The 26,705-nt window shown below is 37.7% G+C and overlaps 1 protein-coding gene across 10 annotated transcripts in view; it reads right to left on the reverse strand.

The window, feature by feature from the left end:
* Window positions 1-26,705, reverse strand: part of NAV2 (neuron navigator 2) — a 356,425-nt gene that overhangs the window by 50,732 nt on the left and 278,988 nt on the right. For 2 of the 10 annotated variants that reach the window (XM_050955203.1, XM_050955200.1), the window contains 9 exons: window positions 22,922-23,060; window positions 15,354-15,645; window positions 13,685-14,387; window positions 9,490-9,957; window positions 8,672-8,737; window positions 7,090-7,134; window positions 4,529-4,689; window positions 3,705-3,764; window positions 225-413 (listed from right to left, as the gene is read on the reverse strand). In XM_050955203.1, coding sequence (XP_050811160.1) covers window positions 225-413; window positions 3,705-3,764; window positions 4,529-4,689; window positions 7,090-7,134; window positions 8,672-8,737; window positions 9,490-9,957; window positions 13,685-14,387; window positions 15,354-15,645; window positions 22,922-23,060 — 2,123 coding nt within the window. The remainder of the gene's footprint in view (window positions 1-224; window positions 414-3,704; window positions 3,765-4,528; window positions 4,690-7,089; window positions 7,135-8,671; window positions 8,738-9,489; window positions 9,958-13,684; window positions 14,388-15,353; window positions 15,646-22,921; window positions 23,061-26,705) is intronic. The other 8 variants (XM_050955206.1, XM_050955201.1, XM_050955208.1 and 5 more) reach the window with 5 other exon arrangements.

Here is a 26,705-nt window from a genome sequence, read left to right on the forward strand (position 1 = left end):
GGAAGTCTTTCCATTAATGGTAATGGACTTTGGATACTGCCTTACATTCCCTTTCTCTTCCATTTTCAAAACAGGTAGAACAAAATAACTTGACACTTAACATTCACTTGGTAGGATTATGGGCCTGATTCTATTCCTGTTTAAATCAATGGGGCTTTTTTTCCATTGATTTCAGTGTAAATGGTTTCTAGTCCATTAGCAGTGCCTTCACATGCTTGATTTACCTTCTTCAAAGCCATCACGGAATGACCCAGAGCGGCTCATAGTTCTACTCTTCTCATCTAGTGACATTGAGCTATTCCGGAAGCGTGTGTCACTGTAAGGATCATAAGGACCATCTGCATTGGAAAGGCTGTGCGTCCGTAGCATGGTTGGATTTGACAAGCTCATCTGGACTGCAGTAGTAGGGCTTGCTAAAAAGTAAGGAATATATAGTAGAACAGGAAATTCACATATCTATTTCTTGTGCAGCTACCAAAAAAAGATTTGTTTCCTTATAATCATATATAAATTTCTGCCTACATTTCTTCTTGGCTTAATTTCCTTCCTACAATGCAGTGGATTCATACAAGAGCTATATAAACTAAGTTAAAAATAAAAAGATCAGCTTCGGCACAGTCTTTGAGTCTTTATGTTTACATTGGAAGCTCAGTCATGTCAATATCACCTCATACGCAGGAATTAATTAATTCTAAACTCATTTGGAATAGTTCTCTCTCCAACTGGAGTAAAGAGCCCAAACTAATTTAAATGATCGTTTGCAGTGGTTCTCAAACTGTGGGTCGCGACCCCCTTTGAATGGGGTCACCAGGGATGGCTCAGACTTGCTGGGCCCCAGGGTTGAAGCCAAAGCCCTAGGACTTCAACCCTGGGTGGCAGGACTCAGACTGCAGATCCTCTGCCTGGGGCTGAAGCGGTGGGGCTTGGGTTCCCTGACCCAGGACAGTGGGGCTCAGGCGGCCTCAGGCTTTGGTCCCCGCTCCTGGGGTCGTGAAATAATTTTTGTCATCAGAAGGGGGTTGCGGTGCATTGAAGTTTGAGAACCCCGATCTTTTTCATAAACAGCATAATTTGTGAAGTATTTGCTTCAAAGCTCTAAGAAAGACTGACATTTTCATATGGATATAAGAGTAGCTACAAATTCAAAGAACTTTAGTTTTATAATAGTACTGCACTTCTCAATTGTTGTTTTCCAGAAAGGGATCTCAGTAAGTTATAACTGAGTGATACACATACATACATGCATACAGAACACACAGATCAAGCGTTTTATACAATATTACCCCTGCCTCAAATACCCCACGAGGACCAATGTTGTTTGGAATATGTAAATTCTACATCCAGGACCACCTTTTTTTCTGGATTTTGTGTGTGCATGCGCTAAATTATGCAGGTTTTTTATTATTATTCAATCATTTTGTAGAGAAAATTGATAACATCAGCCAAACTTGCCACCCAGCAGTCTGATGGTCCATTAGGTTTGTTACTATTCATTTGTTTCTCTGACTGAGAAACAGTTGGTTAGGAGTCAAGTTGAAGGTTTGACTGCTGAGTCCTATCTCTTCCTAGTCTACTGATTTCATAATTTCGTATCTGGTATTATGTTCTCTTGGTATCTTGGGCTCATTTGCCATCACAGATATGGTTCCTATTTCTCTTACAAGAGGTCTTTTTTCTTTGAAAATAGATACAATTACACCTGTGTCCAGAAGGGTTTGACCCTGCATGCCAGCACTTGCTACTCAAGTCAGTGGAAGTTTACTTCCATTGCAAGGCATCTCTTGAGCCCAAAATGTCTCCAAGGATAAAACCCAAATCAATCACCTTTCTCTTCTATTGAGGATAAAGTTAACTATTACTTTGCTGGCTGAATTGCTGAAAAGCATCTCATAAACCATCACTGGGCTTGCTTTGAAAACAATAACTTGCAGCTTTTATGGCTAGTGCACTAAACTAAGTGTATTCATTTTCACAATGCAGTTCCTGGAACCCTGAAGATTTATTTAAGAAAAAAAATTATTTACAACATCTTAATGAACTTCATTTCTGGTAGCTTTATTACTTACGAAGTATGGTCAGTTCGTTGATCTTCATGTAAATTCTAAAGTAGCTAAAAGCCCCAACATTTTACTTTCTGAGCCTGCAAAGACTGTCATATGGTTTGGCTTGACTAGTGATATAATTCCATGCTCCTGATGCAGCTTGTTTGCTGCTAACACTTTAGGAAGTTACCTCCTCTCTCTATTTATCTGGAATTTCATTTTAGATGTTGATCTGACAAACTATTTTGGACTGGCTTACAGCTTGCTTGTTTCAGGGCATTCAAATTGTTGCTAGGACATTTTTGCTTCAGCTCAAAATTGCACAGGAAATAAGTGACCACACAAGTTTCTACAAATCACATAGTACACAAACTGTTCCATAATACTAGGATGCAGATAGCTCACGTGCATAGGTTTAACTTTTTCATATTATTGCTTTATCTTTCTAGCATATAGATTTTTTAAAAATTAACAGGAAAACTAAAAACTTAAGTATGGTTGACCTGAGATACAACCTTTGTTTAGAGTACATTAAGTATATATATATATCACCTCGTAGGATTTATATTTTTCACATCAAAATAAATTCCAAAGGTAACTAAGAAATATTTTAAATCAATGCAGAAGACAGATGTGTTTGTGGTAACAGGATTTCTACAAACAACTGTCCACACAGCACACAGAAAGCTTACTCACACAATAAATGGATACTTACACAGAAAAATAAATGGTTTTAAATAGTGTCAGGTAAGAGTTCAAGCAACAATCAATGCCTACAAAGACCAGTAACTGAGCAACGCTGATAATAAAAACAATAAGGAGTCTGGTGGCACCTTAAAGACTAACAGATTTATTTAGGCATAAGCTTTTGTGGATATTGTTTTTGTGGATACAGACTAACACGGCTACCCCCCGATACTTGGCTGATGATAAAAACTCTCATATATTGTATATAACTCTTTAAAGAATACAATTTTATAAATAATATATTTGTTTCTTATAAAAAATATTTTGAAACCCCTCTGTTTCAACTTGAGTGCCTAAGTACTGATTTATGTATCTAAATTGGGCCCTAAATGAACAGGGAATTACTGTGCAATTGCTTTTAAGATGAAAGCAAGTCTATTACTGGATAGAATTTCAAGACTATAGGAACCTTAAATTACTTTGTTTCATATGCTAGTACATTTAATTAAAGCTCGTGGAATTTTATAGCTTCTTCTAACCAACTTTAACATTTCATCCATTTAAAAATGTGTTTATTTTAATCCAAGTTACCAAATGAAGGAATGGTAAACTTTCCAACTTAAAATTCCAGTGGCTTGTCTGTGATTGTGATGGATAAAGCTTTGTCTGGTTTCATTATAAGCTGACTGAAAGTCTATATACAATGATAAAAGATACTCAAATGCTTACATGATCGTGTTTTGTTAATATGCTTGGAGTCTAAAGATGAAGTAGATCTATGCATGTAGGAAAGTTTAGGTGCTTCCAAATTTAGTAGTAGTTTAGGCCTGTGAATAGCTTATGTAGGGCATTTGATTATACACACAGCACCATTTTGAATAAGGTCAATTCAGATGTACCACTGTTGATCACACCACAGAACAGTGCTATCTGGTCAGCACCCAAAGGCCTATCTTAGCATTTCAAGATAAATACCTCCTGAATTGAAGCTAGATGGTAGCATGCTGTACCCAGAGCTAGGTAGGGCATTTGGACCTGTGAGAAGAAAGGTACATTGTTCAATTCACTACTTTCAAAATAGATAACATGTGTAACTGGGGGCACTTAGCTCTTAAGCACCTGCTGCTCCTGCTTCAGTGACTCAGCCCTTCAGCTGGCTCACAGTCAAAATGAAATTCTTCCAGGGTAGCAGAAAGTCCAACAAAACCTGTCTAGCTGCCCTCTTTGGTTCTCGGCAGCACCAGCTCTGGGCCCTTTAAATTCAGTCTTTTACCTGGGGTTTGTCACCTTCTCGGGGCTTACACAACTTTAGTGGTGGTCAGTGGGGGAACCCAGACTGGCCCACTATTCCGGGTTCTAACCCAGGAACCTATAAACAGCAGCCATGTACCTGTTACTGCAATGCTGCGCTATTTCCCTGGGCCTCTTCACACCTAGCTCCTTATCTTCACCCCATACCTCTGGGTTAAAGTTTTCAGGTCCTCTCTTTCCCAGTTTAAGCAAATGTAGCAAGAACCACACACTGGTTTCCCTCGAGCTGCTTTGGCCAGAGCGGAGCATCCTTCCATGCCCCTCTGGTCCCAGCCAGGAACTGATCGGCTAAGGCCCCGCAGCTCTTTTCATGTGAGTCTGCTGGGCTCTGACTTGCTGCTTCTGTGAGGCTTCTCTAGGCAGCTTCACTGCTCTTTTCCTGAGGCAGGGTGAAGTAGGATTGCGGGGCCTCCTGCAGGGAGCTGCAAAGGCCAGGTACACCCTATCATATTAAGTTATGCTGATTATCATAACACTTAATTACTCACCAAGCTGGGAGAAATTAAATCTAGTTCCAGAGGGTGATGTTATACTGGAGCCAGATGAAAATGGAGAATTGACAGCAGTGTCCTGAAGGCCGCCTGCCGAATGTGACCGTAGCCATTCTTTTGCATCCTCTTGACTCCGAAGTTGGGATGAAGGGGTATACCTACAAAACCAGACATTATTTCAAAACTTATCTTAAAATGTACTTGAAAGAAATATTACTTGGGAAAACAATTTTCAGATAAAATTTAAGGACTAAGTGATATAAAAGGTATATAATTCTGAATTAAGGCTCTTGTCCCAACCCCAACTCATTCCACTGGAGTTCAAAAAGTGCATATTTTTCCTATGGGTAAGTACAAGGGAAGGAGCCTTAAGATCTGATTTGGCAAACATATGTATGCTTGCAGTCAAGCACATAAGTCAATGTTTGCAGTATCAGCATCTCACTTTGGAATTTCTTTTCTTCTTTTAGTTTATACCACAATTAAATCAATATTTGAACATCTCAATTCATCTTTGCAGTACCTTAGCATGGCTCTTTGGCATACTATAACCAGATTCAGATCAATGGAGCCATTAAAAGGTAGGCCTTTAAACAAGGTGTATTGCAATGATTCATATTAGAGAGATATTAATACATAGGCCCCTGGAAATATACCACACTTGTTCAAAATTTGTAGTATTACATTATCATGAAGGAGACTGTGTTTAACCTTCTCTTCAGGGCAAGGAGCTGGGTTTAATTCTGGCTACACTGAAGTCAATAACAAAACTCTCAATGATATTAATCAGGGCAGGTTTTTCCCCTGTTCTTATACCTGTGTTAGAAGTAACTAGTCCACTGTAAGTGCTATACAACTAATAACAATAAATAATAAATAATAATAATAATGAGAGATGTGAAATGATGCAGATGTCAGTTTGAAACACTGTAAGAGAAGTATTTGCTTATATATAAATAGTCATAAAATGTGCCAAAGAGGGAGAGATAACAACTGACAAGATACTTTTAACGTTTTTTAAAAGCCAAAATGACCAAACCTACATGAGGTCTAATTGCTTGTAAATAATAGCTATATTTGTTTTTACTCAAAGAGTATAACTTTTATCCAAAAATAGCCCTAATGTTATTGGCCCTTTTATCTTAAAAATAGCACCCAATTAAGCTCAATGGAATTTTACTTATGGGTTTGTGTATCTCTGCTAAGATATGTCATCCAGTCTTAGAAAATAAATATTTATGGGGAATTAATATCTTTATAAAGAGGTTTGGCTTCAAATTACAAAACAATTAGTCAAACATAACCCATATTAATTTGGAGTTCTATTTAACATCTAATTTAGGCATAGAAGTGATCAGATTGCATTAAATGCAGTAAAATATTGTTTGCCCCAGTTAAGAACAACAATGAACATTATAAGAACTTGGCCAAGAGAGTTTTTTAAAAGTATATTCTTTTCTTATGCTGTAGGCCTCAATCCTACAGCTATAGTCACTGATTTAGGACTACTCGCATCTTTAAAGTTATGCACATGCATACATCTTTGTAGGACTGGGGCCTTTAATAGTCAATTTTAACACCTATTTAAAATAAAAATAATACAAAATTAATACCTACCTCTTCAGCCCTCAAATGTTTCAATCTTAAAAGATAGCATTTATTAACTAGATGCACATTTGACAGCCACAGAAACATTTTACGCAAAAATTTCATTCTACGAAATGCTTTTAGCACCCAGCTCAGTGTGATAAAGCCGACACAAAGAACAATGTGTTTACAGTGCAGAATAAAATGCAGCTGCAATTTGAAGCCATTGGTTCAGTGATCCTAAAAGCAGCATAAAGCAAGTCTAAAGTTTAAATGTTTTAAACTGGCTAGATATTTTCTGAGAATTCTGAAACGTCGACTTCAAGCATTTAATTTGTAGCTTTAAAATTAATAATGTTACTAAAATTGCTTCCGTTTACTAAGGAAAGAAAAATGTTTCTCAGTTTTTTTTTCTAAATTTCAATACCTCCTACATATCAATGGTGTTTCAGGAACAGACATTTACCAAATGTTAGTCAGGTTGTATTTTTTTTTTTCTATCAGGCCACAGATTGTCTCTCTAGAGAGCCATTAAAAGTGTATTCTGAAGCAAACACAATTTAATTTTTTTCTTCCAATTTCATCCTAAGAAGTTCATTAAGATGTTGTACATCAATTTTTTCTTAAATAAATCTTCAGGGTTCCAGGAACTGCATTGTGAAAATGAATACACCTAGTTTAGCTGCAAATTATTGCTTTCAAATCAAGCCCAATGATGGTTTATGAGATGCTTTTCAGCAATTCAGCCAGCAAAAGCCACAGTTCCTGCTCAAGCAGTGAAGCCACTGGATGAAGAAAAGAAACATGTTGGAAAAGGGCCTTCTTTGAGGACTTCAGAAAGAAAGAAAGAAAGAAAGATTGCTGCCACCCCCTGCAAAAGCAGAGACTACCACGAACAGCCACAACAGAAACACAAAGCAAAGCTCCAAAACCACAACAAAAGCTGTTATACTATGTGGAAACACCAATACCTGAATCCCTTCTTAGGCAAAGTGTTCCTATCAAGATGTGGGTCGCTGTAGAAAAGTTAAAAGAAAAGAACTTCAGAGAAGAACAAAAGGGGAAGATTAAAAATCAGAACGAGGAGAGAAGTATAAACATCTGCATCACATTTTCAGAGGAAAAAGTGATGCACCCTATCTAAGTAAACATGCAACAACAACAACAACAAAAAAAGCCTCCTAGGCATGTGTGGATTGTGTTATACATGCATTTGGTATCATGCTAATGAATTTCATCTGCTCACAATAGTGGCCTTGTTATTTCCCCTTTCCATACTGAACAAAAATGGCTCTTTAAAAAAATAAAAGAACATACTTCAAATGAATGCTTCAAAATATACATTTAAACAGGCGTGCAGCCACCTACTTGTGAATACCGATAGTATCTCAAAGTCAAAAGATGCCCTCATACCATTTCCTTCTGCCTTCATCACAGAGCAAGTGCAATCATTTACTATCACTTAGGCCACGTCAATACGAACAGCACTGCAGCGGCCCGGCAGTAGTGATACAGCTGCACCGCTGCAGCCCGTGTGGTGAAAACATTCTATGCTGACGGGAGAGGGCATAAAAAACCTACCTCTGCAAGCGGCAGAAGCTATGTCAGTGGAAGAAGCTCTTATGCCGACGTAATTTACACTGCTCAAGGGTGTGGTTTATATGTATCCATGAGCGACATAAGTAATGTCAGCGTAAGTTGTAGTGTAGACACCACCTTAGTTGCAAAGTAAATATAGTGGCAGCTTTTTCAAATTGGCCCAGAGTTTTCAGTGTTTTTGTATTTCAACTTAAATTCCATCTTCAGTGTGATATCAATCTATTAGCATTTGCAAAAATCAAATATTTAGAGTTGTGTTTTCACATAATGGACAAATGGACAACTGGCTTTTTATTTTGTGAGGAGGGTTTGTTTTTAACTGAAATAACTATATCATGTTTAAATAAAACAATTTACCGTCAAGCCCTCTAGCTAATATCACTGTCAATTCCTAGACGTAAGAGTAGCAGAGTGCAAAAGAAAGCTGGAGCCATTAGCTTCATGTCCACTATCTCCCATCTTCCTGCATTCATTGTTACAAGAACGGACACACACAAAAGCCTGAAAGACACCTATGACCCAAACTGGAGTAAAGGACTTACAACACTGAGTGTACTGAGCAACACTTGAACTTCATGACAAAGGTGAAAAGCCTGAAACGCAGTGAAAAAAGCAGCATGCCATAGGAATGCTGAAATGCTAGTGAGAGTTCATCATGGTAGATACAAATTGCAGGATTTTCAAATTGCCTTTGGCAAAAACACAAACCAAACCAACCAAAAAAACCAACAACTAAAAACCCACAAACTACATCTGTCAACTCTGCCGTATGCCACCCCCAGATTGAATTAAGTGGACTCTCACTGGCATGTCTGTGTGTCACAATTTACAACTGACCAACAAACACAGCAGAGGTCTCAACTGAGCCTGTCTCTCACAAGACACTTTGCTTTATAAATGTGGGCAACAAAACCCAGAGCCTTTGTGCATTCTGCTGCCTTGAGACAGCATTACCTGTCCTGTCTTCTGGGTAAAGTATTTCTGCAGAATTTGGGACTAGCACCAGGGGAAGAGAGAGGGCTAGAAGAACAAGTCCAATGAGACAGAAAACAAGAGAAGGAATATTAGCGTGAAAAAGAAGAGAAAGGTGAAGGCGTTAAGACAAAAAACTGTTAGAACATTTTTTTTTTTTTAGTAGTTGTTTTCTGTTACAAAGATGCAACAAAGTTTTAGTAACAAAGTCATATAATAAGGTAAGGCTAAATTCCAAGGTTTCAAACTACAGTGCCTTCTACAGACAGTGCACTCTTATTGTGTGCTCTGAAAGAAATTTTCTGTTCTACTTCCGTTCATATACCAGACTAATCACTACAGTATCCAAGTACTTATTGTCCACATCCTAACTGTGTGAAATATTATTAAAACAAACTCATTCATTTTAACCAGAAATACTTGGCTTCTCAAGACAAGATTAAAATGCTGGTGGAGTGTATTGTGGACCACTACTAGATCAGCTAATACAGAAAGATAAGAAGATATATGAAATTCAAATAGGAGGTAGCACTGAGTAATTTAAAATGTTCCACAGCAGTGGCAATTGCAAATGAAAGACTCTTCTGAACCCATCTCCATGCTTAATGTAATTCAGAACTGAATTTCTTGCTTGAAATGGCCATTTTTGTATGTTGTGGTAGTATCCTTCAATATTTACCTTGTAGGAATAGCAATCTGAATTGCAATCATGGAATGTTAGTTACAGTTGTCACATCACTGATTTTTAAGATATGAGCATACAGTACATATTAATGGAGTCTAAATTTAAACCTACTCACCTTTCAGACAAAGTTGTCTTAACACTGTTCGTTCTGACAAAGGGAGTTAAAGAATCATCTTTAGAAGCTGCGATCAAGCCACTGGATGAGTTATGGCTCAGTCCACCTCCGCTGCTGAGAGAGATATCAATGGATTCACAGCTGGTGTGAAGACTGCTGACAGACTGATATCCAATGCCATCCTTGCTAACAGCAGAAGAGCTACTTGCGTTGGTACCCCAAGTTAAACTGTTGGAGGGAGCTGAATGGGCCGAACTGGGACTAGAGGCTAACGGAGACTGGTTCATATCCGTGTTTTTACTGTAAAGAGGACTGCTGCCCCCACTGCTCAGTATACCGCTGCCAGAAGGAGAATCAAGGTTACCCGGCTGGCTCAAGGTAGCATGAGGATTGGAGATCACCACTGAATTTTTCATATTATCAGCTGTTGTGATGGGAACTTGTTTACTTGGTTTTCCACCAAAAAGTCTGTGGAAAAAAGTTCAGAAAATGTAACAAAAACTTCATGAAATGGAATGTAAAATTATTAAGTATAAAAGATATTTTATACATATATTATTTGTCCTTAGACACTTGAAAAAACTATCATTGGAAAATTACATATTATACTGAGACCCCCAGATGTTACTTCTATAGGAAATGATACAAGATAACTATGATATAGACTGAAAACTGGTGCTTCAGAAAAATATTTTTTTGTTGCTAGCTAAATCGAAAAAAAAAAGAGAACGATAGGCTCTGCCTTAAAGAAATGTCCTGCCTATAAATTGTCTTTCTTAGATTCATATCGACAACCATGAATTGATGGGCTTCCTTTTCCCTTCCTTGCCACTAATAAAACCCAGAGAAAATTATTATGCCAAACAATTTCGGCCACATCTTAACTTTTCCTTCTATGAACCTTCAAATATAACTTTCACTGAACTAAAAATTATTAGCCATTTTATCTTCTGTTTCCTGAGGGAAATGGATTTTTCCTTTGATAATACTGAATTGATGACTTTAAAGCATGGAATATTAGACTGGCTGTTGTTCCGATCTATAAATACAGATCACTCAAATCATATTTTGAAAGATAACACAGATCTCTGAGGAAAATTTTTTGACTTTTGTACTAATCACTAAGCAGCCCATACAAAAGCAAGTATCTGAAGAAATCCCCTACAAAAGTCAATGACAACTAGCAGGGAAAGTCTGATGTTTTTCTGCTAAAAAACACGGCCCTGTCTAAATCATGCAAATAGCCTCTATTACCTTTATAAGAGCTACTGGGAGAAAGTTTCAAAAACACCTAAGTTATTCAAGATAGCCATTTTCAAAGGTCCGTAAGCACTTTGGAACCTAAGTCTCATTGCAAGTCAATGGCACTTAGACTCCTAAGCACTTACATCATTTTTGAAAATTGGACATATGCTTCTAAATCACTTAAGTGCTTTTGAAAATTTCACCCATTAGGAGCAGTGGTTAGGACATTTAAGACAGCTCTCTGCTAGGAACAACATGCCATTTTCTATTATCCCTAAACAATTTCCTTAAGGGAGGCCTATTTTTCTTCTGCTTAGGACCAGATATGATCTCTACATAGTGGTGATTTGACAGTGGAGATCTCTGCAATTTATATAGCAAGCCCTGCTTCTAGAATGTACTATGAGGGTGTTTAGCTTAATCTAATCTTTGGTCTTAATTTGCTGAGCATACTAACAACAAGCATATGCCAGCTGCCATCAGACCAAGAAAGTGAAGAATGTCTATGATTAATGGAGATTTTTGAGGCCAAACTAATGCTAACTTCTCTCAAAAGAAACTAATTATCCCCCAGTGCATACTCAGAGACCAGACTGTAAAAGATTTCAGAGGGAGATAGGGATATTTTCATAGTGCTACCATAGAACAATGACAAATTCTCTCTTTAAAACATTGTCACCACCTAAAATATAGTCAATATGTCTGACTCCCAGCCCCACTGGGATGATCTTGTTGTATGGATAATGTCTCCTGGCATCCTGCTTCTCAAACCTAATTAAATGAGGTAATTAAATAAATAAAAAAGAGTCATGGAGCTGGACATCCAAGGAGGTTGTGGTCTGAAGAATGTACCTTTTGAATGCAGAACCAGCCCAACTCAGCAAGTTGGCAGTGTCGGTATAAAGGTTAATCTTGGAAGTAGACATCCTACAGACAATAAGAATATTTTTGCTCCTCTCCTAGTTTTGACAAGAAACAGGCATAACTGAGCTGATTGTTGCGTTGTGTCCTTAGGGATGCATCAGGAGAAGAGTGAACACTAAGGCTCACAAACAAGTGGCATAAAAACATGCATGGTCTTCTATGTAATATAAATTGTTTTTACATGACAGAAAGTGCTAGATGAGATATGCTGGAACAATTAAGACAGCAATAGACTTTCATAAAATAATTGTAATTATGGAATTTTACTCTTCACATAAGTGTAGAAAATATATTTGCTTTCAAATTCAAGGTTGGTAGTATTTAACATATAGCAGTAGCAGTCTTTACTGCTGTCTTTTTATTGTTACAGATGCTTATTTGCTGCGTAAAATCAGCATGGAATATTAAACACAAAGAAAGAGTGCAACAAAATTCTCAATATTACACAATGACAGGGCTAGTGCCCCGCAATACACACACTGGGCAAATTCCATTAAAAATGATATAGCTGTGCCAGGCATACATTTATTTATATAGTCTGGTGACAACTGAAGAATGAAACAGCTGACAAAGAAAGTGAAGGTTTAGATTAAACCTTAACCTCCTCCACAAAGAACTCTCTAAGACACCTGATATTCTCTCAGTGTCTATTCTTAAAAGTTGCATGTAGTTCAAACATTATACCAATAAAGGGTCTAGTAAAATGGTTTTCTGGTCATCAACAGAAATGTATGATTGAGTTTGAGTATTCATATATTTGAGCCAAGCAACATAGACATTTTTCATTTACGGTGTAATATCAGAACAAGAAACAATCTTTTAGTTTTTTTATTTTAAAATAGCAATTGCTAGAAATTAAATTTTCAGCTAGATATAACTTTTCTAATGATGTCCAGAAATAGAAGAATCACTAAACTACACAGGTCATGCTGAATTATACTTGCACAGGCTTTTCAAAGATGGCCATTCATCTAAAAAGAAATGAAGTATTCCTTTTGTGCCTAGCTGGAACCCAAACCACCACTATAGAAGTTACGCTCAAGTTGGCAGCTTGAATGGAATGTGACATCCTCACTTCATTTGAAGTAGGATGATGTCAGTGTAATTGTATGGAAATGAAATTATGATGTCAAGACAACAATGAAATCCAGAACACTGCAACTCAAAAGAGACTATATTACTTACAATGTCAAATTAAAATGGAAAATAATGTTAATGCATATATTTGCTACAGTTGAGACATTGATGCAAACGCTGCAGAAAAGCAAGGAAATTAAGTCCCACTCACCCAAGTACTTGTGTTAAAAATAATAGGGAAGGGAGGGGAATATATACAGACAGAAAGAGCTAAGAAATAGATCATTACATGTAAGAAGATTTCTGTAAAAAATAAGAAAATTCAATGCAGCTGACACAGTACTTTTAGTTAAGCTGCTCTGTACCTCCATACTTGGGCACCTAAGATAAAGAGTCTCACCACACAGGACAGCGTTACACGCAACAGAGTGAGATAGTGTATTGGGCCAAGTAAGTGAACAAATGTAAATATACTGGGTCAAATTACATTCTCACACTAATGCAAATCTGGAGTAACTCCATTGAATTCAATGTGTAACTCTGGCTGAACTCTGGACAGTCTCCCTTTGTTACTGCACAATGTGTAAGTACAATGGGGTGGAATCAATAGTTATACAGGAGCCTTGTTGCTGTGGGTTTATATTTCAGCCTTTATAATGTTTTCAAGTACTAACTTTATTCTGAATTAGCCACAGCTATCATTTTGGGGACGGTTTAACAATCAATTTCAATATGTTTAAGTTTGCTGCTGTCTCATAATGCAATAAATATTTACAATATTATTGGCGCACATATATACTAGCTGTGAAATTAAATTTCAGCACAAAGACCTCAACTTAGCACACGCACTAGTAAGAGCCCACAAAACTTAGCTAGTCCCTGACCTAAACAGCCATAATTGTATAACTCCACTTAATGTACTTCCACAATGAATAAACGTTGTGCCTACCTGCGCAAAGTGGGGGAGGCCACGTCAGGGTACTTGGCTCCTTGTTGGTGAGTGCTTTGAGTTCCACTAGAAGCAGTCTGGGATGCAGGGTTCACTTTAACAGAATTACATGAAGCCACACTTTCATTATCAGACGATATCCCTTTCTCTTTATCTGTTTGGTTGACTAGACCTGGCAGAGAGCTTCCAAGGGATACCTTAGCTGGCTCTCTCATTTTAGGGACAGGCAACCCAGCTGACTTGCTGCTTATGTTGGAGTCTATGCTACTGGTACTAGATCTATTACCAGCTCCACTTCTGCTACTGGATTTACTGGGCCTGGGTAAACTACGATACTGAAGATTAGTGCGGGCACTAAGTGCTAAGTAGCCATCATCCTGGTTTTGTGAGCCATCAACACTAGTTTTCCGACCAGTGGACCGACCCATGAGTCCAGATGATTTGGGGATTTTGCCCAGTGTGGCTGATCTGCTGGTGATAGTCGCGCCACTGGCAGTAATCATAGTCATGCCTCCAGCTGACCCACTCTGTTTCTTAAATCCAAATGTATTTGTATTAGCAGCAGCTGTTCTAGAGTTATTTGTGGGAGGCTTTTTGGATTCATCACCACTGCTCCGTCCTGCATCTGATGGAGAACGTTTAACATGTCCAGCTTTAGGAGAAAGTCTACCTTTTTCTGATACCTTGGCATCATCAGTTTTCCCTAAAAAATAGAAAAAGAAGTCAAATGCTTAAATTGAAAATGCTAAGCAAATGGTAAACATCAAAGCATCATGAAAACAAAAGTATGCTAGCCACAAGAGTGTGGTTAAGAATTATGATCCAGTTTGTAATAAACAATAATGCACTATTGAGGGTTATATATGCAGGCTTGCCAGGAGACAGTATCTGGTATGTTTATCTTGAGAATACAAAAAACAGTGAACAAACTGTTAAGTAAGAGTGACAGATAAGTAAGAAGTGTTTTTCCTTCATGATTACCATTGGCTGGATCCCTTTTTGTCAATAGTGAAGTGATATGATATGGTAACAATAAATAAGCTTTAGAAAAAATGTGTATTTAACTGGTAGAGGCCACATTTTCAAACCAGACCTTGAAATTTCCATTCACAATAGGGTATACAACCAAGTATGAGTGAAAGTGTAATTCATCTATTTGCATGCACAAATATTATTAATGCTCAAGCACAAATTTGCATGTGCTAAGAGCTCTGATGAAGTCCATCTGAAAATTTTCTTTAATATAAATTAAGATGCAGGTGCTATTTTAGCAGTGAAAAAGCTTCTTTCACACAACTATGCTTAGCCAGATAAAATCTAGGTTCTGAGCTACTCTTAATCCCAGACTATGAAAATGGAGTTCCATTAATTACCATTACAAGAAACAAGAATATTGAACTGCAAACACTGTGTCCAACGAACAGTCTAATTTAAGGGACATTCAAAACAGGCAAAGGATATTCAAAGCATTTTGGTATAATAAGTATCATTTAAAATTCACATACAGCCATAAAACAGAAACACAGAGATTTAGTATGTTGTATATACACACTTCCTAGAGCAAATATAGAACTAGTTGAAGTTCACCTCCTGCCACAGGAAAGCAGTTAAGCAATTTATTTCTCCATTGTAAGCTGTTGGCCTGACTGTGTGTTACATTTTTCCTCACCTGTTCCAGGTGTCTTCAGCGAGCCTGAGGTAGTTGAAGGTTTAGTTCTCGGTGTAGTAATGCCAACCTGAGCTGACATGCCCCGTCTCCAGGAACCAGTCTGTGAAATGACAGTGTTCTTCCTACCAGAAGTGCTTTTATCAGATTCATCAGACACATCGGAAGGATTTCGCCTCCATTTAGATCCAGACTCCATCTTTATGCCACTATCTGATCCTCCATCAGATTTCTTGACTTCATCACTGGACCACAGGGAATTCCGCTCGACCTGTGAATGCTTTTCTGCATCAGTCTAATGGAAACAATAAATCATAACAGAATCTCCATTCCAAATTTCTTTAATAAATTCTTCCTTTTTTTAGGGTTCAAAATCTAGAACCACCAAACTGATTTAAAAAAATCAATAATAATTTTTGATTACACTTAGACATTTTATTGTTTGTTTGTTAAGCCTGCTTTTTGCCAGGCAAAAGCCGAGATAAATAAACTCTACTAACTGCGTTTGCTTCTGATACACTGGGGAACAATCACTAAAAAGCCAAAACTAAAAACCAACCAACCATCCAAAACAAACCAAACATCTGATTAATAAATATTAAGGAAAATACTCAGTTCATTGCCATTTACCTCCTCCCTGAATTGTATGTGAACCCTTTCATTGCAATGCATAAAGATCATTTCAAACACGTGCAGCTAGGTTTTCTTTGTTCTTGCTGCTTTGCTATCTCTCGTCTGGCAATTTGATCTCAAGAGCACAATGAGGTGGCTTTTTTCATAGACTGAGAGATCTGGAATGCTGTTAGTTTTAATCTAACCCATTAAAAAATGACCCAAGAACTGGAGAGAACTAAAACCGCATTATACCACTTTCAAACACACTAAAATCCGACTTCAATCCACAAAGCAAGTTAGTTCATAATTTACACTGAAACTCCATCTCTTACTTTTTTATATTTTGCCAATCCTACTGCACATCCCATTTATAAAGTCAGATGCTTTATGGAGGATTCTGCAACAACCATGCTCAAGGATGGAATTTCCCCCTTCACAAACCATAGCCGAACTCCAAACAACCCTATCAATATCCCATTATATTATCCTATATATTCCCAAACCCATTCTCCTTTTCCTGTCCCATTACCAATGATTATTAAGAGATACACCTATTAAAAATTCACTTACTGAATTAGGTTTTCCCTGCCAAACTTATTTTGTGATAAACAATTGGAAGTTTGTAATATCACAACCAACTATAAAATCTGACCACCACCCAAATCTTGGAGAATGTGAACTCCAAGTGATAGCTAAGGTTATTCTCTAATCACAGCACCTTCATGGAAGCAACTGTCAATCCACACTTGCTTGTGTCTCACTGAACTGAGTTGTGCAGAAGGAGGCTAACTAAGGCCTGTTTCTGCAACTTGCTGAAAAGTGCTTTCATCCCACTGGCCTCAGGGGAAGTGAGGGTGGTGAGAACCTTGTATTAGGCTTTCAAGAACGTCCAAAGATGTGGTCTTAACTAGCCATGAGCTTTTTGAAAAAACACCCTCAGATACCTGGGTAATCAGCAAAATGGCAAAAGGAAATACAGAAAAAAAGTGCCTGACAATTTAACATGCTCTCTGCAAGATATTACATTTTATTTTGAAACCTCTCAACTCCCAGAATCTGTCTATAGTTTTACAATTTATTTTCTTTTATCATCACATCACATCCCTAATATTATATGAGTGATGGAGATTTTTTTGGTTTAATTTCTTTTGCCTTTTATTGAGACATTTAAAAGAGATCAAGAAAAAATAGCCTAAGTGTTCAGTATATGAAACTCAATACCATAAACTGTAATGGTTTATTTCAGTGTATGAAATAGGTGGGGGCTATTTTATTTTTCTTGTTATCAGCTCATTAAATGATAAAACACAGTCCAGGACTGTGGATTCAGGAATTGTTTTATTGTTGGCACTTTCCACTTGCCATTCAAATGTAGAGTTTCTCTGCCTCTTCATCCAAAAAAAGTGGTCTCAACATAATCCTCCAATTCTGAGAAACACAATATTGCTTTCTTCTTACACCCCTTTCTGATGGATACAAGATTTGAGGATTAATATTTGTGACTGTAAACTTGTGAACAATATCAGCTTTGTCATAAACCAACAGAATCTGGCTACATCTCCCAGGTGTTCTTTGCTACAATGTAGCTTCATTTATCTACTGCCTAAGTTTATCTACCTCTTACAAATAAAAAATAGAACCAGCAAATCCAAGCCTATCAGCATCACTCTTCCTCTGTATGCTACTCCCAGTCCGTTGTCTAATCATCGTCTATTTACCCTAAAAGCCCTCCAGAGTAGGACTTATGTCTACTTGTCACCGAAGTGCTTAGCACACTTTTGGGTGCTTACTGACAAATGCTCCTTTACTTTACACTTCCTTGGTCTGCCTTTGGAAAACAAAAGAAAGATAAAATTTCACCACCAGAGAGTGCCTAAGAGCAAGTTCTCTGACAATGTAACAGCTTTGTTCTCTTCAACTTTATTTGATGCAATTATTGCACTAAGCATCACCTTCCCTGGTATTTGAAATTTTGCAAGTTCACTCATGAAACAAGTTGACTATAGATGCTACAGTTTCATGCCAGACAATGAGAAAAGAACAGAAACATGGCTGAGGCCCAGAACCCAAACACAAAGAAACTTGCCATCACAACATTAGCTGAAACACCACCGAGTTTGAGAGACCATTACATTGGATGAACCCGAAAATCCTGAGATGGGGGTGCAGCTGTCTGCTGAAGGTCAGCAGAAGGCGCACAGGACATAACAGGTGAACAAGGACTGACAACTGGCTGAGCCGAGAGCAACCTTAACCAGAGTCATGAGACTCTTAGAACTTCATGACTACGATAGCAAACCCAGAGATTTGCTTGGTTTAAAAAGTTTTCATTTAAAGGTTCAGTTACCTTCCTTTCCATATAATGGGGTCTTGATTTTAGATAAGTCTTATTGACTCATCTGATAATTTACTGTTGCTGTTACCTTTGTGAAGGAACTGATTTTTCATGTGAACTATTTTAACATTTAATCTACTGCCATCAAAACTTCCAAGCTATTTTATCTCATTCTCTCTCCCAATTATTGTTGCAGTCTGAGTCCTTTTCAAATGACTCCTAATTCTTACCTCCCACCAGAAGATGTGTACGATGGAATTTTAGGGTTTTTTGGGTTATTGTGGAAAGGGACAACCTCCATGAATTTTCTACATAGGATTTAAACTTTTACCACATTTATAGTCAGGTTTTCAGAGCTGAATTCAGCTGAATTCTCACAGCTCCCACTGGCTTCAGTTGAAGTACTGAGCACCTGCAACATCTAAATATCAGTTCCTTAGTCTTGTATTTAGCAGAATTAGATTTGTTTCTGTTTTGCCTTTCTTGTTTCTTTTGTTAAGATAATACTGCATATGTGTTACTGATTACATCTACAGAGACTAACATGTGAGGGCCCTCCCCTTTTGATATGTTGAATTGTTGGTCAGGGCTCCCAGTTTCACATGCATGAGCTCCACGATCTCTCTCTAATTATCTGAAATCCAAACTCTGCACTCCCTTAAACAGATGTTGTAAGATCACAACTAAAAAGCTATGAACCTGTGACATGGGGACCAAAGCAGTAGGGACCCTTGAGAATGGGTACACGACATCCTTGTGTGCTGTGAAGATCTCTGTGCCAGGTCTTTGTGGCTCACTACATAGAAGAAGGCAAATACCAACAAGCAAAGACCATAATACATGGGTCTAAGCAAAGAATACAAGAGAGGGAGGAGCGTGGTAGCCAATATATAACACTCCACTTTCATAGGCTGTGGCATTACTTCTGAGTCCACTCCCAAACTAAGCAAGATTCCCACAGTCAAAGCCCATTAACTTGCTCTATGTCGGTGAGATTAGGATTTGGCTTTTAAGAGATGAAATAAAGTATTTTGTGAATAATAATTTGCAGTTAACAGCACCTTTCATTTCAGGACAGCAGAACACATCAGAAATTCTTTAGAGAATTTAAATATTTTTGTGAGATGGTCTCATAATTCTCTCACACAGGCATTATAAAATGGGTAAACTGAGCAAGGAGCAGTTAAATTAGGCCACAGCAAGTAAATGGCAGAATTGCAAACATAACCCATGTATCCTGGTGTGACCCAAGAAGCCCTTAATGACAACAGGGAAGTGGGATACAGGAACTCATTCTGTTTCACCAAAGAATGTATGGGAGATATCAAATGAAAGCTGGTGTCACACTGGTCATCAATATCACCACCAAATGTATGTACATATATACTGAAAATATGTTCTTAATAGTCTATACCAATGTATAGCCACCATCTCTCTGCTGGGATGTATATTAAGTATTGTAAGCTAACACAGTGGAAGGCCATTTACATACAAAGTCAAATGTTAAGGAAGAGAGATGAAATCACCAGGAAAGGAGCACACAGGAAAAAACGAGCCATGGGAGGTTATCCTGTATAAGAGTAAAGACGATGAACTTTGAGGGTATTTCTAAAAGACCCTGCACCTAGGGAAGTAAACGGATATCACATTTGCATTCATGAAAACAGGCACTTAGCCAACATTGGCTGAAAACACTAAAGAGAACTTTGGGTGAGATAAACTTCTTTACTCAGTAACTTTATCTATTACTTAAGTTTAGCCTCTAGAGAGCATGCAATGAACTTGTTTAGACATAACCATTTCCAATATCCTTATTCACTTTCTCCTGAATCTCTAGTCTTTGATAATACATTTATTCTTGTTTTCATTATAACTATATGTCAATGCTTTAGTATTAACCAAAAGCTGGTCCTAAGTTGTATGATATAAGCAGGCGTGTATACTGTTCCTTTGGGAACAGCAGACCTGATATTTCTGAGAGTGTTCAGTGGATAAGGGCCTGGACACTATAGGGAATGCTTGGAGATGGCTTGGGGATTGGTGTGTGCCATTCACTGATCTACAAAGAGGGAGCAGGGCCTGCAGAGATCTAGAAGGTAGTACTTATGTTGCCAGAAGTGAGTGGCTTCAGGGAGCTGACTCACAGCAGGCACAGACAAGGCTGCCTGATGCTTAAGAACTGGTGCTGATGAGGTGCCTCACAACCCTGGGCATCCGGGGGGACCATCCCTCCTCCAATCACTAGACTATACTGCCTGTGCAAGTTTGGGGCCCTATTGTTCTACCAAAAGCTTGCATTCCCTTGGATGCTAGAATGGTTGTGGGAGAAAGGGAAGTAAGCTTGATGGTACTATTAGATTGTGATCTCTTAGAAATACTTCTTAGAATCTGACCCACTAAAAGGCATGAGTCAAACTCAGTCACCTATTTCAGACTAATATTTAGTCACTTGTCTTTATTTTCCTCAATGTATTCTAATGTTCAGACACTTCTAATTTAACAAGTGTGTGGAAAACCCATAGATTACCTGTCTAACTCCTTTTGTAACATGCTTGAAAAAGTGCTTCAATGACCGTAACCCCTTTCTCCAATTAGGTGGAGGACTTGCATTAGCAAACACACATGAAATTACTAACAAAACCAGAGGCTAATGCTACTAATCTTTAATGTAGGCTCAAATGTGCACCTCATGGCCAGGCAACAAAGAGTCACATACTCTTACAACATAGTACTTTAGGCAGTGAAACCCTTCACAGCAACCACACTTCTACATTAAAACAGCCATTAAAAAAAGATTCAGATCACAGTCCAACCTGCCCTCTCCCGCCTTAAAAAAAATTGTGACCATATAGGGATCCCTTTGCAATACCACATGTGATATCAAATTAAGACATCCTGTGTCCCATTTGCGATAACAGAGACATCTTGGCTTCATAAACTGTTTTAAAAAGAACAAAAATGGATTTTTCAGTCCTGCACTTTTCATGACAAAATTAGTATCAACTGGAAAAGAAAACAACCTGTGTTATTGCAACGCTTAGTGAGGAACAATCTATTGTATGAAAATGAAATTACTGGACACCATCTGCTGTATTTGTATATGTGGTTCCTGAGCACTAAGAGTTGTATGCATAATACCTTTGGATATGAAATTTGCCATCTTCTGAAATACTGCCAAAAGTAAAAAGCCTGCAATAATGTGGAGCCCAGGAAGCTTAAGATAATACAATTCCTTAGCCAATGTGTGTTTACATTTCTGCTGAAAGTGTAATAATTTTTAAACTCTGGCATTCACTTAATTAAACTCTGTTCTTTAATAAATGTGAAAGAAAAAAATCACATCTGTTACTTATAATATTGAATGTACAGTGGGTCTATTAAAAAATCAACACTTAATTGTTAACGTTCTGGTAGCAGAGATGTCACGAATTTCACATACAGAGAAAGAAGGTGGTATCTCCCATAGACCAGTGCGGTGACTGGTGGTAAGCACTAATGATGACCATTGTATTGGGATGTGAGCAGAGAGAATAATTACTAACTACCGCAGTGACCTATGGCCTGATTTACAAAGGTGCTGAACTCCTTCCATAGCTTGACCCCGGCTGAACTTGCTTAGGCCACTAGTGTTAATATTTTTCATTAAAATAAAGACTAAAAAGCACTTACACAGCACTTTACCAATGCTAAGCCTGTTCTCAATAGATACTGAGCACCTACAACCCTCAGTGAAATCAGTGGGAGTTGTGGGTACTCAGCCTTTCTTAACACCAGCTCCATACGCATACAGCATCACTTTTGGTGTGGAGGGCAGCAGGCAAACTAGCACATAGCACAATTCAGAGCAGATGTGGGAAATAATGTATCTGCCCCCTTTTAAAGCACAAACATATTACAATCATTAAGCAAACTCCTCCTAAAGTGACCTTCTTATAAGCAAATATCAGAAATTCTTATTTGATCATTATGTTTACACCAAGTACTCTCCAGAAAACATACTTGTTATGCACATACGGCACAATGTATTTTGACACAAGGGAGTATTAAGGGTACTGTTGAAAAGATATAAAGGAGTTAAAGAGAAAAGGAACACTGAAAGATCAGACTTGCCTTCCAAAGTAGCAAATCTGTAAAAAAGTAAAATAATATTTCAAGAGGTTAAAAAAATGTACAGAAAAAAAGTGATGAATTCTGCCCTCTCAATTTTTCTGAGTAACAAGTAGCCCCACTGATTTCAGTGGGACCAGCTGTGCAGGTACTGCTCAACATCAGTAAAGGGGGCAGAATTGAGCTCTTAAAAGTTGAAAGTGCTGAAAGTAAAATATTAAACATTGATCAAAACAAATTCTGACAGCAGGAGTTTGTTATTTTATTTCTGGTCAGGTTTCCAACAATTTCAGCGTGAGTTGCTGAAAGGCTGTAAAGGAGCCAAATATCAGTCTAGGGTTACTATTATAAGAAATATGCTGATGCATTCCATTCTTCATTTCAAGAAAACACTGAACTGTTGAAAGGATGAAGTAATATACAGGCTCATTCACTTTAAGGGATTGTAGCTATTGCTTAGAGAAAATAACTCCACCAATGCTTCTGTATGTCTCAAAGGAAACAGAAATGTTACCTGTGCATCTATGTTTTTACGGGAGGAGGCAGGTGTGTTGGCATAGGAACTGATAGAGGAGCTGGTGTTAATGTCATCGGTGCTGAGGTTATCTATGGTGTCACTGATTCCACTGCTGACGGAGCTGCTGTCATCCCAGCTGCAGAAAGAAGCACATGCTTTATACCCAAGCAAGACAATACTATAGCTGTTGAGGAATCAAAAGACATACAAGTGATAAAACAAAGTCTCAAGATGAAAAATATTATTGATACAGATATATCCAAAGTGCAACTTTTGACCAGTATGAGGCTATACTTCTTGGTGACCTACTTTCTATTGGATATCATGTTCAGTACTATAGATCATCATTTTATGATCACCTACTCTGTATTAGCAATAACATCCTGCCACCAGGATACTGGCTCTGCCCCCAGTTTATATAGCAAAACAACGTTTAAACTAAACATCACTCCCTACCTCCTCAGTCCCAGAGGAGAACTGGTATGTTTAAGAAGATACTTCTTGACAGATGAAGCAGGACTTTATTGACTCATCAGCATGGACGGGAACTTAAGTGGCAAAATTGATTTTTGAGCAAACTTCCGGACTCTGTCTTACTAACTAAACCTGGATAACAAACTATCATCTTCCAACACCAGCACCTCCACTATCAGCGCCTAGTTATATTGTATGGAAGCCGAACAAGACAAAGGGACAGAAATTTATTTAGAAATAGCCAGCTGGTTGTAGTTTTTAAAGCTCTAATCAAAGAATGCATTTGTTGTTTAACTAATGCATAACCCTGCTGACCCTTACATTCATACTCCTGCCAGCTAGGTAAGACAATAGCTTATTATTTAGGACCAGCTTTTCCAGCCTGTTAGCTGCAGCTTTTTCCATCAAATATGAAAGACACAACTGGAAGTTTAGCTCAGAAAATAACCACATATTTAAAGCAATTGGAAGGTAATAACAGACAAAAGAAAAAAATTTCTAACATCAGGGCAGACACTCCACCCTTAATGTGCACTTAAAGTAAACTGCTCAAGTAAAGATTTACAAACTAGTATACAACTTCTTTTCTAAGGATAATAAAACCCCATTTGAATAACTGTCCTACAAGCAACACTCCAAAGATGCCTTTGGAGCCCTTGCTGCCTACTGGTAAATACACATTTCAGAAAATGTAAAAACAAATATTTCATAGACAAAGTGTTAGCTGTAAAGAAGCCCATTAGAAATTACTATTGTTTAGAAGTAAAAGATTTTTCCCCCTAGGGCTAGTTTAATTTGGTTATATTTTGAAGAAGCAGCACTTAGTAATAGAAAAACAAAGATATAAGCTTTTTAAAATTAAATCTAAGAATCCTTGGAATATAACAAAATAAGCAAAAAGACCTCAAAACAACAGTTTTGTTGCAATTGCTGTTTCTAGTATTCCTTTTAATATACCACAGCTCATTATGTATGACCACACAGTATTCTCGTACTCCAGTAGGCTCTGATTCAGCAAGACACTTAAGCATGTACCTAATGTTAAGCACTTGAGTAGCCCTACTTACATCAGCCAGTTCCCTTGACTTCAATTAGCCTGTTTACATGCTTACTGTGAGGCATGTGATTGCTGAAATGGAGACATAATGCCTATGAACAAAGTCAGAAACATGCACACGACTGCACTAGTTGTTGTGGCTTGAAACAGAGACTGCACAGTGTTTTAGTTTAAATATTTGATCTGCTTTAAATCTGTTATAGTCTGATGGAGAAGGTTAACCATTTAAACTTTATGTATTAAAAAATATTCATTACCGAATTAAAAAAAACAAAACAGAATTGCAACGTATGTGGGGCCCAGAGCTAGAATATCTTTCATTTTGCCTGCTAACAGCTAAACTACACTATTCTTGAAGAATGCTGATGCCACTAGTAAATGATACTGACGCACAAGCAAAGCTGTTTTGATAGGATAAGATGCGACATAAACTAAAATCAGCCAGGTCAATTTCAGCTTTACTCCAAAGCATTCCAGAGTGTGTGTGGGGGGAGAGGGGGTGAGGGAATCAGTCTTTAACAAAAAGGGAGAGAATTAAATGGGTGGGGAAAAAAAACCCTGGACTATTTAAAACAGAGTTTTTAAAAAAGGCAATATAAGCAACTACTTCACACCGTACTTTCAAGCAAGACAGATCACTGACTTTATTTTAATATAACTGTTGTACTCTGGACTCTGTAGATCAAATCATCATGGAAGCAGTTTTATCTGTTACTTAGCTAAATCTTTCACAAAATAAAATCTGTACAACATACATCTCAGTATAAACAGAAGGAGGATTAATTTGATACAATTAAAATACATGCATATTTTAACCTCTTTTACTTCATTTCAATGTATGTAAAGTTATTCATCCAGTATTCTAAAGAAATAATAATATGGTGAGTAGTACACATTACACTATATCCTATCATATACCCAGGGTCATAAAAAAAGTAGAGCTCTAAAAAATGTATAAATCGAATCACTGTGTACGCCGCCCTGCAAAGGCAGGGTATAGTCTCCTCACAGAGGACCTAATCAGTTACCAAATTGATAAATGTCCATTTCACATTGTTTCTTTAAAAGATGCCCCAAAACCACATGAATTAGTTCACATTATTACCTTGCTTCCCTGTCTTGATGGCTAAAGTCAAAAAGGAGGAAGCAGAAAGGGAAATCTAACAGCCCTCACAATTACAACATTCCTGGCTCTCTGAGCCATGATAACTTCTTTGTAATTTAGCTGGTGCAATTAATAATTTCTGATGTCAGCAAAAGTCAACTCAGCCATAACGCAAAGCTGGAGCCTTTGGCCTTTCCTTCATCCACTTGATCAATCAACTGAAACTCTACTTGGGTTACTCAAAATTACATGAATTCTTAGAAGTATATTTATTTCAACCTCTTGCCCCATGTGCATGGAAGTAGTACAACAACGTTCTCAAAGGATATCAGCACAACTGAAAACATGTCAGATTGTAAACGGGGTCAAGCTATAGTCTGCTATTTCAGATACTGTAACATCTGAAGAGATAAGAGACATCCAAAGGGTGTAACAAGACCCTAGAGAGGCCTGGAGTTCTCAGTCACAGTGCCATCAAGTTTAAGGGATCACTAGATCATGTAGTCTGACCTCCTGTATATCACAGACCACCAACACCACCCAATATACTTGTATTAATTAAGAAGGAGTAAATGCACCAAAGATGCTAACATAACACCCATGCACTAAACCTAATAACTGAAAAGCACTACAAACCACATAAGACTAGATTATTATGTGCCACAGGCAGAGAATAGGAAGGACTGATTTGCAACAGTGCTCAAGGACCCTGTAATAGCAGGAAAATAATTAATAAAATATACCCAGATAATTTTGGCAATTATCCCCCATGGGCTGCAGAGGAAGGCAAAATATGCCCATGGTCATTGCCAAACTGACCTGGGGGAAAATTCCTTCCCAACCCCACACATGGAGATCAGTTAGACTCTGAATCATTGAATCAATGGGAATTTGGGTTTTAAGTATTGGTCAGGATCAGGCCTACACCATGCACTAAGGAACAGACTCTATTATACTACTAATAATTATTTTTGGCTGATGTTATATTTGAATAGCATCTGTTTCCTGATGCTCTGAATTGAAAATAAAGTTTCACAATGAAAGCCGGGATATGTAAGAACCTGAATAGCCTAGTATCAACATATCAACTTGAATATTTTCATGTCTACTTTTGGAGTATGGAGTGTCAAGCATCCAGTTGTCGG

The sequence above is a fragment of the Gopherus flavomarginatus genome, chromosome 5 (genome assembly GCF_025201925.1).
Source record: "Gopherus flavomarginatus isolate rGopFla2 chromosome 5, rGopFla2.mat.asm, whole genome shotgun sequence".
NCBI lineage: Eukaryota > Metazoa > Chordata > Testudines > Testudinidae > Gopherus > Gopherus flavomarginatus.